A 12,498-nucleotide genomic window follows, 5' to 3' on the forward strand; every position below is an offset into this window, starting at 1 on the left:
AAAAAAAAAACCAAACAAATAAAGCAAACAAAAAACAAAACAAAAAGAAACCCAAAATAAAAAATAAATAAAAAATTTTACTTCCCAAGGAAAAGTATCTTTCAAATAACAAAGAAATTAAGAAATTTGTTTTTTTAAATATACTATGAGAGGAAAATTCAATGTGACATGCAGATGATGCTTAATTTCGATAACAAGGCTCTGATAACAAAAACAAAAATTAATCTGGTTCTCTGAGTAGCCTTTTTGTTTTTTTTATTTAAATTCAATTAGCCAACATATAGTACATCATTAGTTTCAGATGTAGTGTTCAATAATTCTGCAGTTGCATATAGCACCCTATTTTATTGTGTAAAAACTCAACATGAGATCTAGCCTCTTAAATTTTAAGAGTACAATACATTATTGTTGACTATAGGTACAATGTACAATGGATCTTTAGAGCTTATTCATCTTACTTAACTGAAATTTTTGAGTAGCCAATTTTATGATATTCACTATATGATTTATTGAAAGGCAATGCCCTGATACTTTGATATATATTTACCTTTAAATGCCTATTATTTATAAGGCAATTTTCAGATAATTATTTTCTAGAAATCTCATGAAATAAAATACTAATTAAAGAAGGGGTTAAATAAACACTTTAATTTAATATTAAATATAGATCTTCATTAGCGTCTAGAATTTTTCTTCTGAAGACTCTGCATGGTCTCCTAGCTATTAATAGAGTATGTGACATTTAGAAATTGATTGCAAATACACTAATTCTTTAAATCCTGAAAATTTAGTCAAACTAATGTGATTTGGTTATACTAGTTTATTGGGCACATTTAGGGGACAATTGTTATATCAGAGTAGGATGTAATCAAAGGTTAAAAATTATTTCTACTTCAGCAGCAAGTGGGAACACTTCTACTACCAGGAAGCCAGTTCATTAGTTCAAAAAACATACAAAATGTAAGGTAGGCTGAATAAATAGCCCTAAAGGAAGTGAAGAGTTAAAGAACTATATTGCATTGTGTAAGCATTCCTGGAGAAGGTAAGTTTAGTAAGAAAGTTAGAATTTGCTGAGACTCGCCATGGTCTAAGCTGTGTTATATTATTTAAAGCTCACCATGGCTCTAGGAGGTAGGTACTACTATCTTTATTTTACAGATGAGGAACCTCAGGCAAAGGGAGTTGATAAATTTACCCAAGGTCACCAGAAGGTAAAAATACCGCTTATAATTATATGCACAGGTCTGATTCCAAATACTGGAGTATTACTAAAATGTAGATTATAGAAGGGATATGATAAGTATTTTCAGGAAGATTTTTCAAACTACGTATAGCATATATTAGAAGCTGGGAACAGCTTGGAGGTTGCTGCCAGTAGACTGAGCATATAGTCTAATAATTTATATAATTCTGTCTTTATGTCATTTTAAACCTTTTTTCCAGAGAAGGCTAGACACATTTTAATGATGTCAGATAAAAAAAAAATTGTGTTAATTAGAGCATTTGGCTACCTCTAAACAGAGAATGCTTAGTTTTTTAGATAGATAAACACTGGTTATAAAAGAGAACAGACAAACCTGCTCAATATTATGATTTTGAATTACTGGTTGCATTTGTTTTAAAAGAGTCACTAAAACAAAGTAATGAATCTGGAGAATTTATGGCTCCATTTTTGTTCCTTTCTCTGTATTAATCAGATTTTTTGATGATAACTAAAAGCAAAAATGATTTAATTAGATACCCTGTTTATTTATTCCCTTGTAGTCAGTCATAATGCAATTTTCTTGCTTCTCTTTCATTGCTGAGTTAAAGAACAGTGAAGTGTTTGTTATCATCGTCTTGAAAGTGAAACATTAGGCTTTACTACATGCTTACCATATAATTTAATTGAAAACCCTGCCACAGTGGAAAATAACTAAACCAAGGATATTAGATCTTACCTTAACAATAAAATGTAACTTTGGGTCACAAGGCAAATTCAACTTCTTTTCTAAGTTGAAGGGAGTTGTGTACATATAAAATACAGCAATTCAAGCTGATTAAATTCATTAGCCTTGCCTGTGGATCATACTTACTTAACTGGGATAGAAATCCCTATGTGGCTCTGTGAATTATATAATAATAATAGATAACACTTACTGAGCCTTTATGCATCTGCTAAACAATTTATATAGATAATTCCCTTAATTCTTATATAACAAACAATGGGGCAGTTCATATCATTATCCTCTTTTTATAGATAAAGAAACTGAGAATTAGAGATCTGTGACTTGTCCAGAGTCATACAGTCAGTAAGTGAAAGAATTTAAAGGCAGTCAGGCCCCAGAGCCTGTGGTGTTGCCTGAAACTCAAAGGAAAATGGATTGTTTCATCATAACATATCTTACTGGTTGTCAATTTTACTCAAAGACAGGAAATCTTGTCTTACATAAAAACTAATGTCAATAAATTGTAGATTATACATCAAATATTGAAAATAAATTTATAGTTAAAATGTATAGATTTCAAGAGATTTTCCAGCTTTCAAAGGGTAGCTTCAGGTCATACCTTCATGCTCCTCAAAAGTACAGGGTCCTCTGCCATAAGGGATACTTAAATGGAAAAATTCCTAGGGTGTTTTTCATTTAATTATGGATTGGATACATTGGCATTTATTTTAAGCTCTGACCTCCCAGTGTTTGGTTGTTAACCAAATAAAGCTATTAGGCATGTTAGAATTAACGAAAACCATCTTGTTTGTTAGATTAGCTTGTTCCAGTATACTTTGTCAGTTTAAGCCAACACTCATGTATAAATCAGAGGAACTTGAGGACTAGTGCCCCTAAAGGTACTCACATCATAAAAACATAACTACTACCAGAGGAATGGAAGATTGGCCATAGCTGTCACTTAAATAAAACCAGATCGAGCACCTCTGTTCACGAGTTCATTAATTTTTGTTCACTAAAGGTGGCAGAGTAAGAATTTAACACCTGGAATCAAACCATCTGGTTTTACATGTGACCTTGGGCAAGTTATTCACTTAAAATCTAGTGCTCTCATTGAGGACACTAAGGATGATGTGAAGGTAATATTATGTGAGGATAGTATGAGGATGATAATGAACCCCTCAATGGGCTCATTAAAATGAAATAGTACTAGGGATCTACTGTATGGTGACTAACATACTATAATAAAAAAATATTAAAAAAATAAATAAAATGAAATAGTAAAAGTAAAGTACTTGGTTCAGTGTCTGATACATTGAAAATGGTAAAGTTAGTTATTATCCAGTGACAACTATGAGCACTACTATATAATGCTTAGGATAATGATCCATTATTAGAGGACCTTTCTTTACTCTAATCTGCCCCTAAACCAAAATCATTAACATTGGTGAAAATGACTTTTTGAATACAAAATAATGTTTGTAAAAATGTTGCTTGTAGTGACAAATACTTGAAAACACACAGAATGTCCATCTAATAGGGAAGGCCTCAGTTTCCCAGTCTGTATAAGGATATTGGACTAATGGATCTCTAAAATCCCTTCCACCTCCAACAAGGACAATACTTTCACACAGCTATTAGGTAGGCTTGAGACCACTACTCTAAGCAAAAAAGGAAAGAAAAAAGGAAAATCTAAGGCATTTGGTGGGTATATAAAATTAAATCACAATGCATAATACCCTAAATTTAACCAACACATTAAAAGTAAAAAAAAAAAAAGTGTTATTAATATCAAGAACAGAAGTCACTAATTAACACATTGGGAATTATGTTATTATATTTTTAGATATATGTTGTATGCAAATTTTATACTCTTAACCTTTATAATAGAATAAAAACTAAATGGCATCAAAAATAAACATGAGATATAAGGTTGAGGTTGAGATAAAGAAGATTACATAATTTAGGACTGTCAGGAAGTTTAAAAGCTCTCAAGAAAGAAAGGAGGCTATGTGTGGTGTAAAAATTAAAACAATACTTGGTTTGGAATTTTATTTGTGTTGTGCTGATTTTTTTTTCCCCTTTGAAATAACAGGAGACATTCTGTAGGCAGATAATGCCAACCAGGATAAGTGGCTATTTGACCTTAGAACTATCAAGATCTAGTACTATTAGTAATATGAAAAGTAGCAAACAATATTGAATTTTAGTTCTATGTGCCATTCTTAGCCCCATTTTAGAGAGGGAGAACAGAGGTAAGAAAAGTGAGGTAGCTTGCCCAATATCTAATGCAACTAGCAAGACTAAAAAATAGGATTCAAGCCCAGCAATTCTGACTCTAGAACCTACACTAAAAATCAGGTCATAATGTCTCAGTAAGGAAATCAAATGCTAAGACTTGATAATTATTGGGATTCTCCTCTTTTATACGCTAAGAAAGGGTTCTGTGAATTGTGTGCATGTTGTTTGATATAAAAATGGCCATCACCTCTGAAGAGCTGTGGAACTTGTATTTGTTCCCACCAGGAGGAAAATATTTGCAGTACCATAAGATTCATTTTCCCCAGAGGATGCACTAAATCAAATTAATTAAATATGTATTGGTATTCTGGATAAAATTTGGCAGAGAATGTCCATTTGGGCTTTTTCTACATTGTCCAAATATAATGCAAAATTTAGAAATAGTTACTGTAGTCATATACACATGCATGGACACTGCTCGCTTAGAAGAGTTAAATAAAATGTTTCCACACTTCTAATAAAGTTTGCTTTATTTGAGTTTTGATGTAAGAATTCCTCAAATGAGTACCATGGGCAAAAGATTTTTGAACGCCCTCGTAAAAGTGTCCCTCTGCAATGTGGATTTACATTTTTGAACATGTATGATATTTTTAAGTTGAAAACTAGCATTAGAACAAACTGAGGTCTTCAGAGGGGAAGGGAGTGGGGGAATGGGATAGACTGGTGATGGGAAGTAAGGAGGGCACGTATTGCATGGTGCACTGGGTGTTATATGCAACTAATGAATCATCGAACTTTACATCAGAAACCAGGGATGTACTGTATGGTGACTAACGTATATAATAAAAAAACATTAAAAAAAAAAGATGCTCAACATCACTAATCATCAATAGTAAGCAGGTAAATGCAAATCAAAACCACAATGAGATATCGCCTCATACCTGTGTTAGAAAAGCTACTTTCAAAAAGATAAAAAATAAAAAATTTTGATAAGAATATGGAGAAAAAAAAGAACAAATATCCAAATTAATAACTGATTTTTCTTCTCTGCCATTGCATTAATTGTAACTGCCCTTTTAAACACCATGAAGTAAAGGCTATAATGCCAGAAATATAAATCACAAATATTTCCTTTAAAAATTAAATATTATAGCTACATACTATATTCTATTCATTTGTGTATATACTTACTTTAGGCATGAGTATGGAATGAGATAATGTTGCTCTGAAACCCATATTATGAAATAATAACCAATCATATATAACATTAATCATAATTTATTAACATCTTGAAAATACTTTCTATTTACATTTTAGCAAACTGGTCTCTCTTATCAAAGGTGAGAAAAACAAAGGCATTATTTGTGCTCCTGCATAATGCTAGCTACCATTCCTGTGGCTGGGCTGTAGACAGCCACACACTGGCAACTCCACAAAAATAGAAAGCATTTATACTTCTTGTTTTGATTTGTTTTCTAGGTTACCAGTGCTGTTATTTTCCTTTTCTCTCAGGTATTTGAGAACAGAAGTGAAAGGACAAGGATGAAGATCCAGCTACTGTAACTGTCTCCACTATAATTAAATTCTGTTATCCCACAATTTGTTTCTCATTACCTCCCCAAAATATCTAAGACATGTTTACAAATTAGGCAATTAAAATAAGTACACCATGGAACAGAATAGAGAGGCCAACATACACCCACACATATATGGACAACTAATTTTTGATGAAGGTACAAAGGTAATTCAGTAGAGAAAGTATAATTTTTCAACAAATTATGCTGGGACAATTAGATACCTAATTTCAATGTATATTTTGTACCACATATACATAGGTCAGATCTAAATGTGAAATCTCAAAGTATAAAACTTCTAAAAAAGCATAGAAGAATATCTTCGTGATCTTGGGCTAGCCAAAGATTTCTTAGAGATGACACCAAAAACATGGTTCATAAAAGAAACAAAGATGATAAACTGGACTGCATCAAAATTACAAACTTCTGTCCTCTGAAAAACTGTGAAAGGCACTGTTAAGAGGATAAAAAGAAAATCCTTGGATTGGGAGAAAATACTTGCAGAACTTATATCTGCTAAGGACTTATATCCACAGTACATAACAAATTCTCAAAACTCAATAGTAAGACCAAAACCCAATAGGAAAATGGGCAAAATATGAACAGACAGTTCACCAAAGAAGATATGTGGATGGTAAATCACTACAAAAAAGATGTTTAACATCCTTAGTCATTAGGGAAATGCAAAGTAAAACCACAATGAGATACTACTGCAAACCTACCAAAATGGCTGAATTTAAAAAGAATGACCATACCAAGTGTTGGTGCTCCTAGTAGAAATGCAACATTGCACAACCACTTTGGAAAACAGTTAATTCTTAAAAAGTTAAACATACACATAGCATGTGACTCATCAGTTTATTTATATAACATTCCAGAAAATGCAAACTAGTCTATAGAAACAGAGAGCAGATCAGTAGTTGCCTAGGTAGGGACAAGGATAGGCATAACGAAACTTTTGGGGGTGAAAAAATTTTTCATTATCTTGACTGTTGGTGATGACTTCACAGGTATAAAAATTTATTAAAATATCACATTGTGTACTTTATGTACAGTTGAATCTACTGTACTTTAATAAAATTGTTTTTAAAAAGAATTGTGTATTCAGATAAAACCTGTCTAGATGAATAATGACAAAAAAAGAAAAACATAAGTCCACAAATAAATGAAATTGCAATGTTTGGCTTAAATATCTACAACAAAGATAATGCTATAGCACTTATTGCATATTACGTGTATGTGTTTGTGTGACAGAGGGGGTAGTTGGGATCGTGTATATGTTCATAATAGGGAAGGTATAAACAGCTGTCAAAGAGCCATGTTCAGCCTGAATATAACAATAGATTCTGTGTTAAGCATCATCTCATGTAGAAGTATGGACATTTGACTCTAAAGAATATCATAAAATATTGAAACAGAGAACATATCACTATGCAAGTAATTTAAAGATGGCCTTATAAAGAAAAATAAGCATATTATATACTAGAACTAATACTTACAAAAATATTCACAGTAGAAAATATATGATATAACACATAAATTAAATGCATTACATAAAGGAAATACTTATTTTCTTTTAGGAAACTGCCATAATAAAATTAAGCTAACTAATAGACCAAGAAAAGCTACAAAAATGAAATTACATTATAAGATAACTAAGGTAATACATACACAACAAAAGTAGAGCACTATAGTTAGAAGTCACCTATAGTCTGGCTTGGAAAAAAAGATGAACCAAAAAATCAAAATAGTTCATTAATATCTCTGTATGAGTTTTTTTTTTACAAGTTTTTCTCTTTTTATTCTCCTTGTTTCATTCCAAACTTTTGTTTCAGTGTGATTAAGTACAAGTCCTTGAAAAACATTGTTTAGATGACAATTTAAATTGAAATTAGGTAATTTAAAATGAAAGCTGTAGTTAAGATGAATTTGTCCAATGTTATAAGTCAGAACAGATGTATTTTCTAAAGGAGTCACAGTTGCTCTAAATCAAGGCCAAAATTATTTTACCTGTAGGATTTCATCACCGATCAATTTCTTTCTTAATTCAGTGGAAAAGCAAGCAAAGGATATAAATAGGCAAATCTCAAATGGATAATAAAAATATGAAAGGACATTCAATCTTACTGCTAACCTAAGAAATACAAATACATAATGATAAGAAATTAATTTGGGGACGGTCATTAAAGATGTGAATAGTGATTATCTCTCAGTGTGTTTTTAGTTACTTTTCTTGTTTGGATTTCAATATATATAATATATTTTTAAAGAATTTTTATTTATTTATTTGACGGAGAGAGAGACAGCCAGCGAGAGAGGGAACACAACCGGGGGAGTGGGAGAGGAAGAAGCAGGCTCTCAGCAGAGGAGCCTGATGCGGGGCTCGATCCCAGAACGCCGGGATCACGCCCTGAGCCAAAGGCAGACGCTTAACAGCTGAGCCACCCAGGCGCCCCTGGATTTCAAAATATTATTTAACTTTTTTCAATGCATATCATTTTCACAAAATATAATGTTATTAAAAAAACAGCCACTACCTCATTAGTTGTCAGCAGAAAAATTAAGGCCAATGGATCAGAAAACAGAATTCAGAAACAGAACCAAGCAGTTTAGTTAATACGGTAAAAGTGGCATCTTGAGTAAGTGTGAGACAGAGAGATTATCAAATAAACAATACAAAAAAATTTAGCTAGCTAATAAAAATATATTTTAAAAAATATCTGAATCCCTAACTCATTGCTTACTCCAAAATACTAATTCCTGATGGTACAAAATTTAACATGTAAATGAAACCACTATAGTACTATCAAAATATAAGAGCACTCATTACAAAAAGGATATCTATCATTTTAAATGAAAATAATAATTTGCAGAACAATATTTATGGCATAACCCCACTGATTTAAATCATTGTTTCCATAGTATATGTTTTGATTAAAATTATGAAATGAAAGAATATACACTCAGTTAAGTTTTATTCACCATTATATTACCATCCTCTACCACAAGTGCCCGGCACATGGCAGGCATGAAAACATCAGTTGAATGATTAAATAAATGAATTCTTATGCATTGTTGGTGGAATTGTAAATTGTGATAACTTTTCTGAGGAGAAGTTTGGCAATATGTGTCAAAAAATAAAATGAACACACAATTTTTTCCAGCACTCCCGTTTCTAGGAATTCATCTTATGATTAATTTTCACAAATCCATATAGTAGGTATCCAGGGCTAATTTTTTTTATAACAGGAAAAAAGTGTATGCTAGTGGAGAGATGGTGTGACAAGGAGGTGCTCTACAACAGGAATCTGGTTAAATAAGTTAAGTCAAATATTTCCATGGAATATGCACCTATTTTAAAATTAGATGTTGATCATTTACCATGCAAATATATCCACAACTGATAAATTAAATGAGCAGATTACAAAACAATATGTTTTATATTGAGAACAGTTTATATAAACAGGCAGGTATGTAGATGTACAAAGAAATTTCTGGAAGGAAATGCATCAAAATGCTAACAATGGTTATCATTTGGTTAAGATTATGTATTTTTACCATCATCAGAATTTCCTATATTTTTTCTTTACAATGCTTATATACCTTGAAATTCATTTTGAATAATAAATTTATTTATTTGTAAATTTATTTACAAAATAGAAAAGTGTTCCCTAACTTTTAAAAAATATATGACTAAATGACAAAGCATAAATTCTATAATAAAAAGGTAACACAAAGATTAATCTAACTTCAATATTTTTCCTCATTTGAAGTGATAATTCATGTCTTACATTTTAATTTGCTACTTGTATTCTATGAGCAAGTTTAGACACTGACTGTGATTAATGAGGTTATTTTCTACATTAGTATATCAAATTACCTCTATGGGGTTTTTTGCTTCCACAGAAATATCAAGATATCTTCCAACTACGTCTTTAAAAGACTTTAATATATTCTGTGAATTTTTATCCAAATACAGATAGGTAATTCCTGTCATTCATAAAAATGGGCTAAATATGTTTCTTACCTTTAATGAAAAGTAAACACTGGTCTTTTGGGTTGTACCAAGGGAGGTGTTCTGTAGCAGATATGAATCCTGTAAATAAAAATAACAGATACCTGTTTTTAAACTTCATTTTACAAAAGTTTATTCACATATTACTGGATTTGTAAATCATACTTTAGTGTGGCTGGAATATTACAATGTTAGAAGTAATTGGTGGCAGATGGCATTGTAAGATATACCCTGACAGAGGATGCACTTTTCGTCAGCACAAATTCCCCCTCCCATCCTGCTGTTCATGGGATTCAAAACTGCTGCACAAAAGTATAGAGCAAACCGTCTGCTTTTAAATAATACTACCTAACGTTTGAATGTCCTTGTATTTCGTCTACAAGGTTGTTGCAAGCACTGAGAACAGCTGTCAGAAGCAAGGCTGGGGTATATTATATGCCAGTTTAAAAAGAGAAATATAGTAAAAATGGTGTAACGGACTCACGGCAACATGGGTCACAACCCTTGTAGATGGATATAAACCAGGCTTGCCAAACACTACAGATAGTACTTATTAAAACTGTTACGTGGACGCATTATGCCTGCTTTTTTAGCCCCTTCCTCCTTTGCCAATAAACGACTCTCCTTTTTCCCCAGTGTAAAAATACACGCCCAAGGATATTTAGATAAAGAGAATTTTTAAAAAATCATCCATAATCACACTACCCAATGATGCCATTTGGAGTACTTTCATCCAATTTTTTAAAAACAGATTTTTGTCAAGAGGCTCCTGACAAACCAAACGGGAATTCGGGATGAGATGATTGGAGAAAGATACCCCTCTTCCCTTGTTAGGAACCATGGCTAGTATTTTTACCTCATATCTAAGCTTGTTTTTGAATTATATAACTATAAAGATAGAATTTTGAGGGGAAATTAACGTTTTCCAAGGGTGTGTGCCTCAGCTATCAAGGAGCATCTGGGAAGGTGGGCGGAGCTTGAAGGGCGGCGGGTGCGTTTGGTCTTTCATTAGGCTTAGAGCTTGTCAATCAAGCTTGCCCAGCAAATGAGGCACGAGCTAAGGGCACCCTGGGAACTAAATTAACGGCCGTTTTGACTGCAAGGGGTGGGGGTTTGCGATCTAAACCCTGAAGACATCTTGGGGTCTTACACTGCGCCATTAGGCTGCGGCACGCTTCAGACCGCGGCAGCTACGGTGAGAGGTTTTGCTACCGCCGTTCTCGCCCAGGCCTGTATTGCCGCTTCCACCTCTGCGCGATCACGGCCGCCCAGCCCCGCCCTGCGCTACTGCTACCTTCGCCGCTGCAACCTCCTCAGCACCGGCCTCCGCCGCTACCCAAGCATCCGTGAGTCATTTTCTGCCCGTCTCCGAGCGCGCGGTCTCAGTGGTAGTCACCACATTAAGAGGTTTGCAGGGTTGCAAAATGGCAGAAGCGGATCTTAACATGGTCTCGGAACCTGCCGCCCAAGGGGTTGCTGAAGAGAAGATGGCTAGCTCGTCTAGTGATTCTGGGGAAGAATCTGACAGCAGTAGCTCTAGCCGCAGCACTAGTTGCAGCAGCAGCAGCAGTAGCCGCAGCCGCTTATATAGAAAGAAGAGGGTATCTGGGCCTTCCAGAAGAGCACGGCGGGCTCCGCTGGGTAAAAGTTTCGTGGATCGGCTGCCTCAGGCAGTTAGAAATCGTGTGCAGGCGCTCAGAAATATTCAAGATGAATGTGACAAGGTAGACATCCTGTTTTTAAAGGCAATTCACGATCTCGAAAGAAAATATGCCGAACTCAATAAGCCTCTGTATGATCGGCGATTTCAAATAATCAATGCAGAATATGAACCTGCAGAAGAAGAATATGAATGGAATTCAGAGGATGAGGTGTTCAGCAGTGATGAGGAGGTGCAGGAAGACACTCCTAGTGAAATGCCTGCTTTAGAGGGTGAGGGAGAAGACGATGACGATGACCCCAAAGAAAAACCTGAGGTAAAGGCTGAAGAAAATGAGGTTCAAAAAGAAATTCCTGAGGCAAAGGCTGAAGAAAACGCAGAGTCTAAAGATTTTCTGGGGGTTAAGCCTGAAATGAAAGAAGAGCCTAAAGTAGTCCCCCAGGCAAAGGCAGAAGATAAAGAACAGCCTAAGGCAGCAGAGGCTAAGGCAAAGGCTGCTGTAATAGAGGCTCCTAAAAGAATTCTTGAGGTCAGGCCTAAAGAAAGAGTGAATCTTAAAAGAGCTCGTAAGGGAAAGCCTAAAAAAGAAGATCCTAAAGGCATTCCTGACTACTGGCTGACTGTTTTAAAGAATGTTGACAAGCTCGGGCCCATGATTCAGAAGTATGATGCCCCCATTTTGAAATTCTTGTCAGATATTAGCCTGAAGTTCTCAAAACCTGGCCAACCTATAAGCTACACGTTTGAATTTTATTTTCTACCCAATCCATACTTCAGAAATGAGATGCTGACCAAGACATATATAATAAAGTCAAAACCAGATCACAATGATCCCTTCTTCTCTTGGGGATGGGAAATCCAAGATTGCAAAGGCTGTAAGATAGATTGGAAAAGAGGAAAGGATGTTACCGTGACAACCACCCAGAGTCGCACAACTGCTACTGGAGAAATTGAAATTCAGCCAAGGGTGGTTCCTAATGCATCATTCTTCAATTTCTTTAGCCCTCCTGAGATTCCTAAGATTGGAAAGCTGGAACCACGAGAAGATGCTATCCTGGATGAGGACTTTGAAATTGGTCA

The 12,498-nt window shown here is 34.3% G+C and overlaps 2 protein-coding genes across 3 annotated transcripts in view; one reads left to right on the forward strand and one right to left on the reverse strand.

Annotated features, from left to right (window-relative positions):
• Window positions 1–10,678, reverse strand: part of FAM133A (family with sequence similarity 133 member A) — a 49,414-nt gene extending 38,736 nt beyond the window's left edge. Inside the window, exons 1-2 of the mRNA XM_008700635.1 lie at window positions 10,615–10,678; window positions 9,771–9,839 (exon numbers count right to left, since the gene is read on the reverse strand). The gene's annotated coding sequence lies outside the window, so the exon portion shown is untranslated. The remainder of the gene's footprint in view (window positions 1–9,770; window positions 9,840–10,614) is intronic.
• Window positions 10,679–10,903: 225 nt separating this feature from the next.
• Window positions 10,904–12,498, forward strand: part of NAP1L3 (nucleosome assembly protein 1 like 3) — a 4,137-nt gene continuing 2,542 nt past the window's right edge. Inside the window, exon 1 of one of the 2 annotated variants that reach the window (XM_040630198.1) lies at window positions 10,904–12,494. In XM_040630198.1, coding sequence (XP_040486132.1) covers window positions 11,183–12,494 — 1,312 coding nt within the window. In that variant the 5' untranslated portion in view covers window positions 10,904–11,182. The remainder of the gene's footprint in view (window positions 12,495–12,498) is intronic. The other variant, XM_040630202.1, reaches the window with a different exon arrangement.

This window comes from Ursus maritimus, assembly GCF_017311325.1.
Source record: "Ursus maritimus isolate PB19 chromosome X unlocalized genomic scaffold, ASM1731132v1 scaffold_X1, whole genome shotgun sequence".
NCBI classification, from domain to species: domain Eukaryota; kingdom Metazoa; phylum Chordata; class Mammalia; order Carnivora; family Ursidae; genus Ursus; species Ursus maritimus.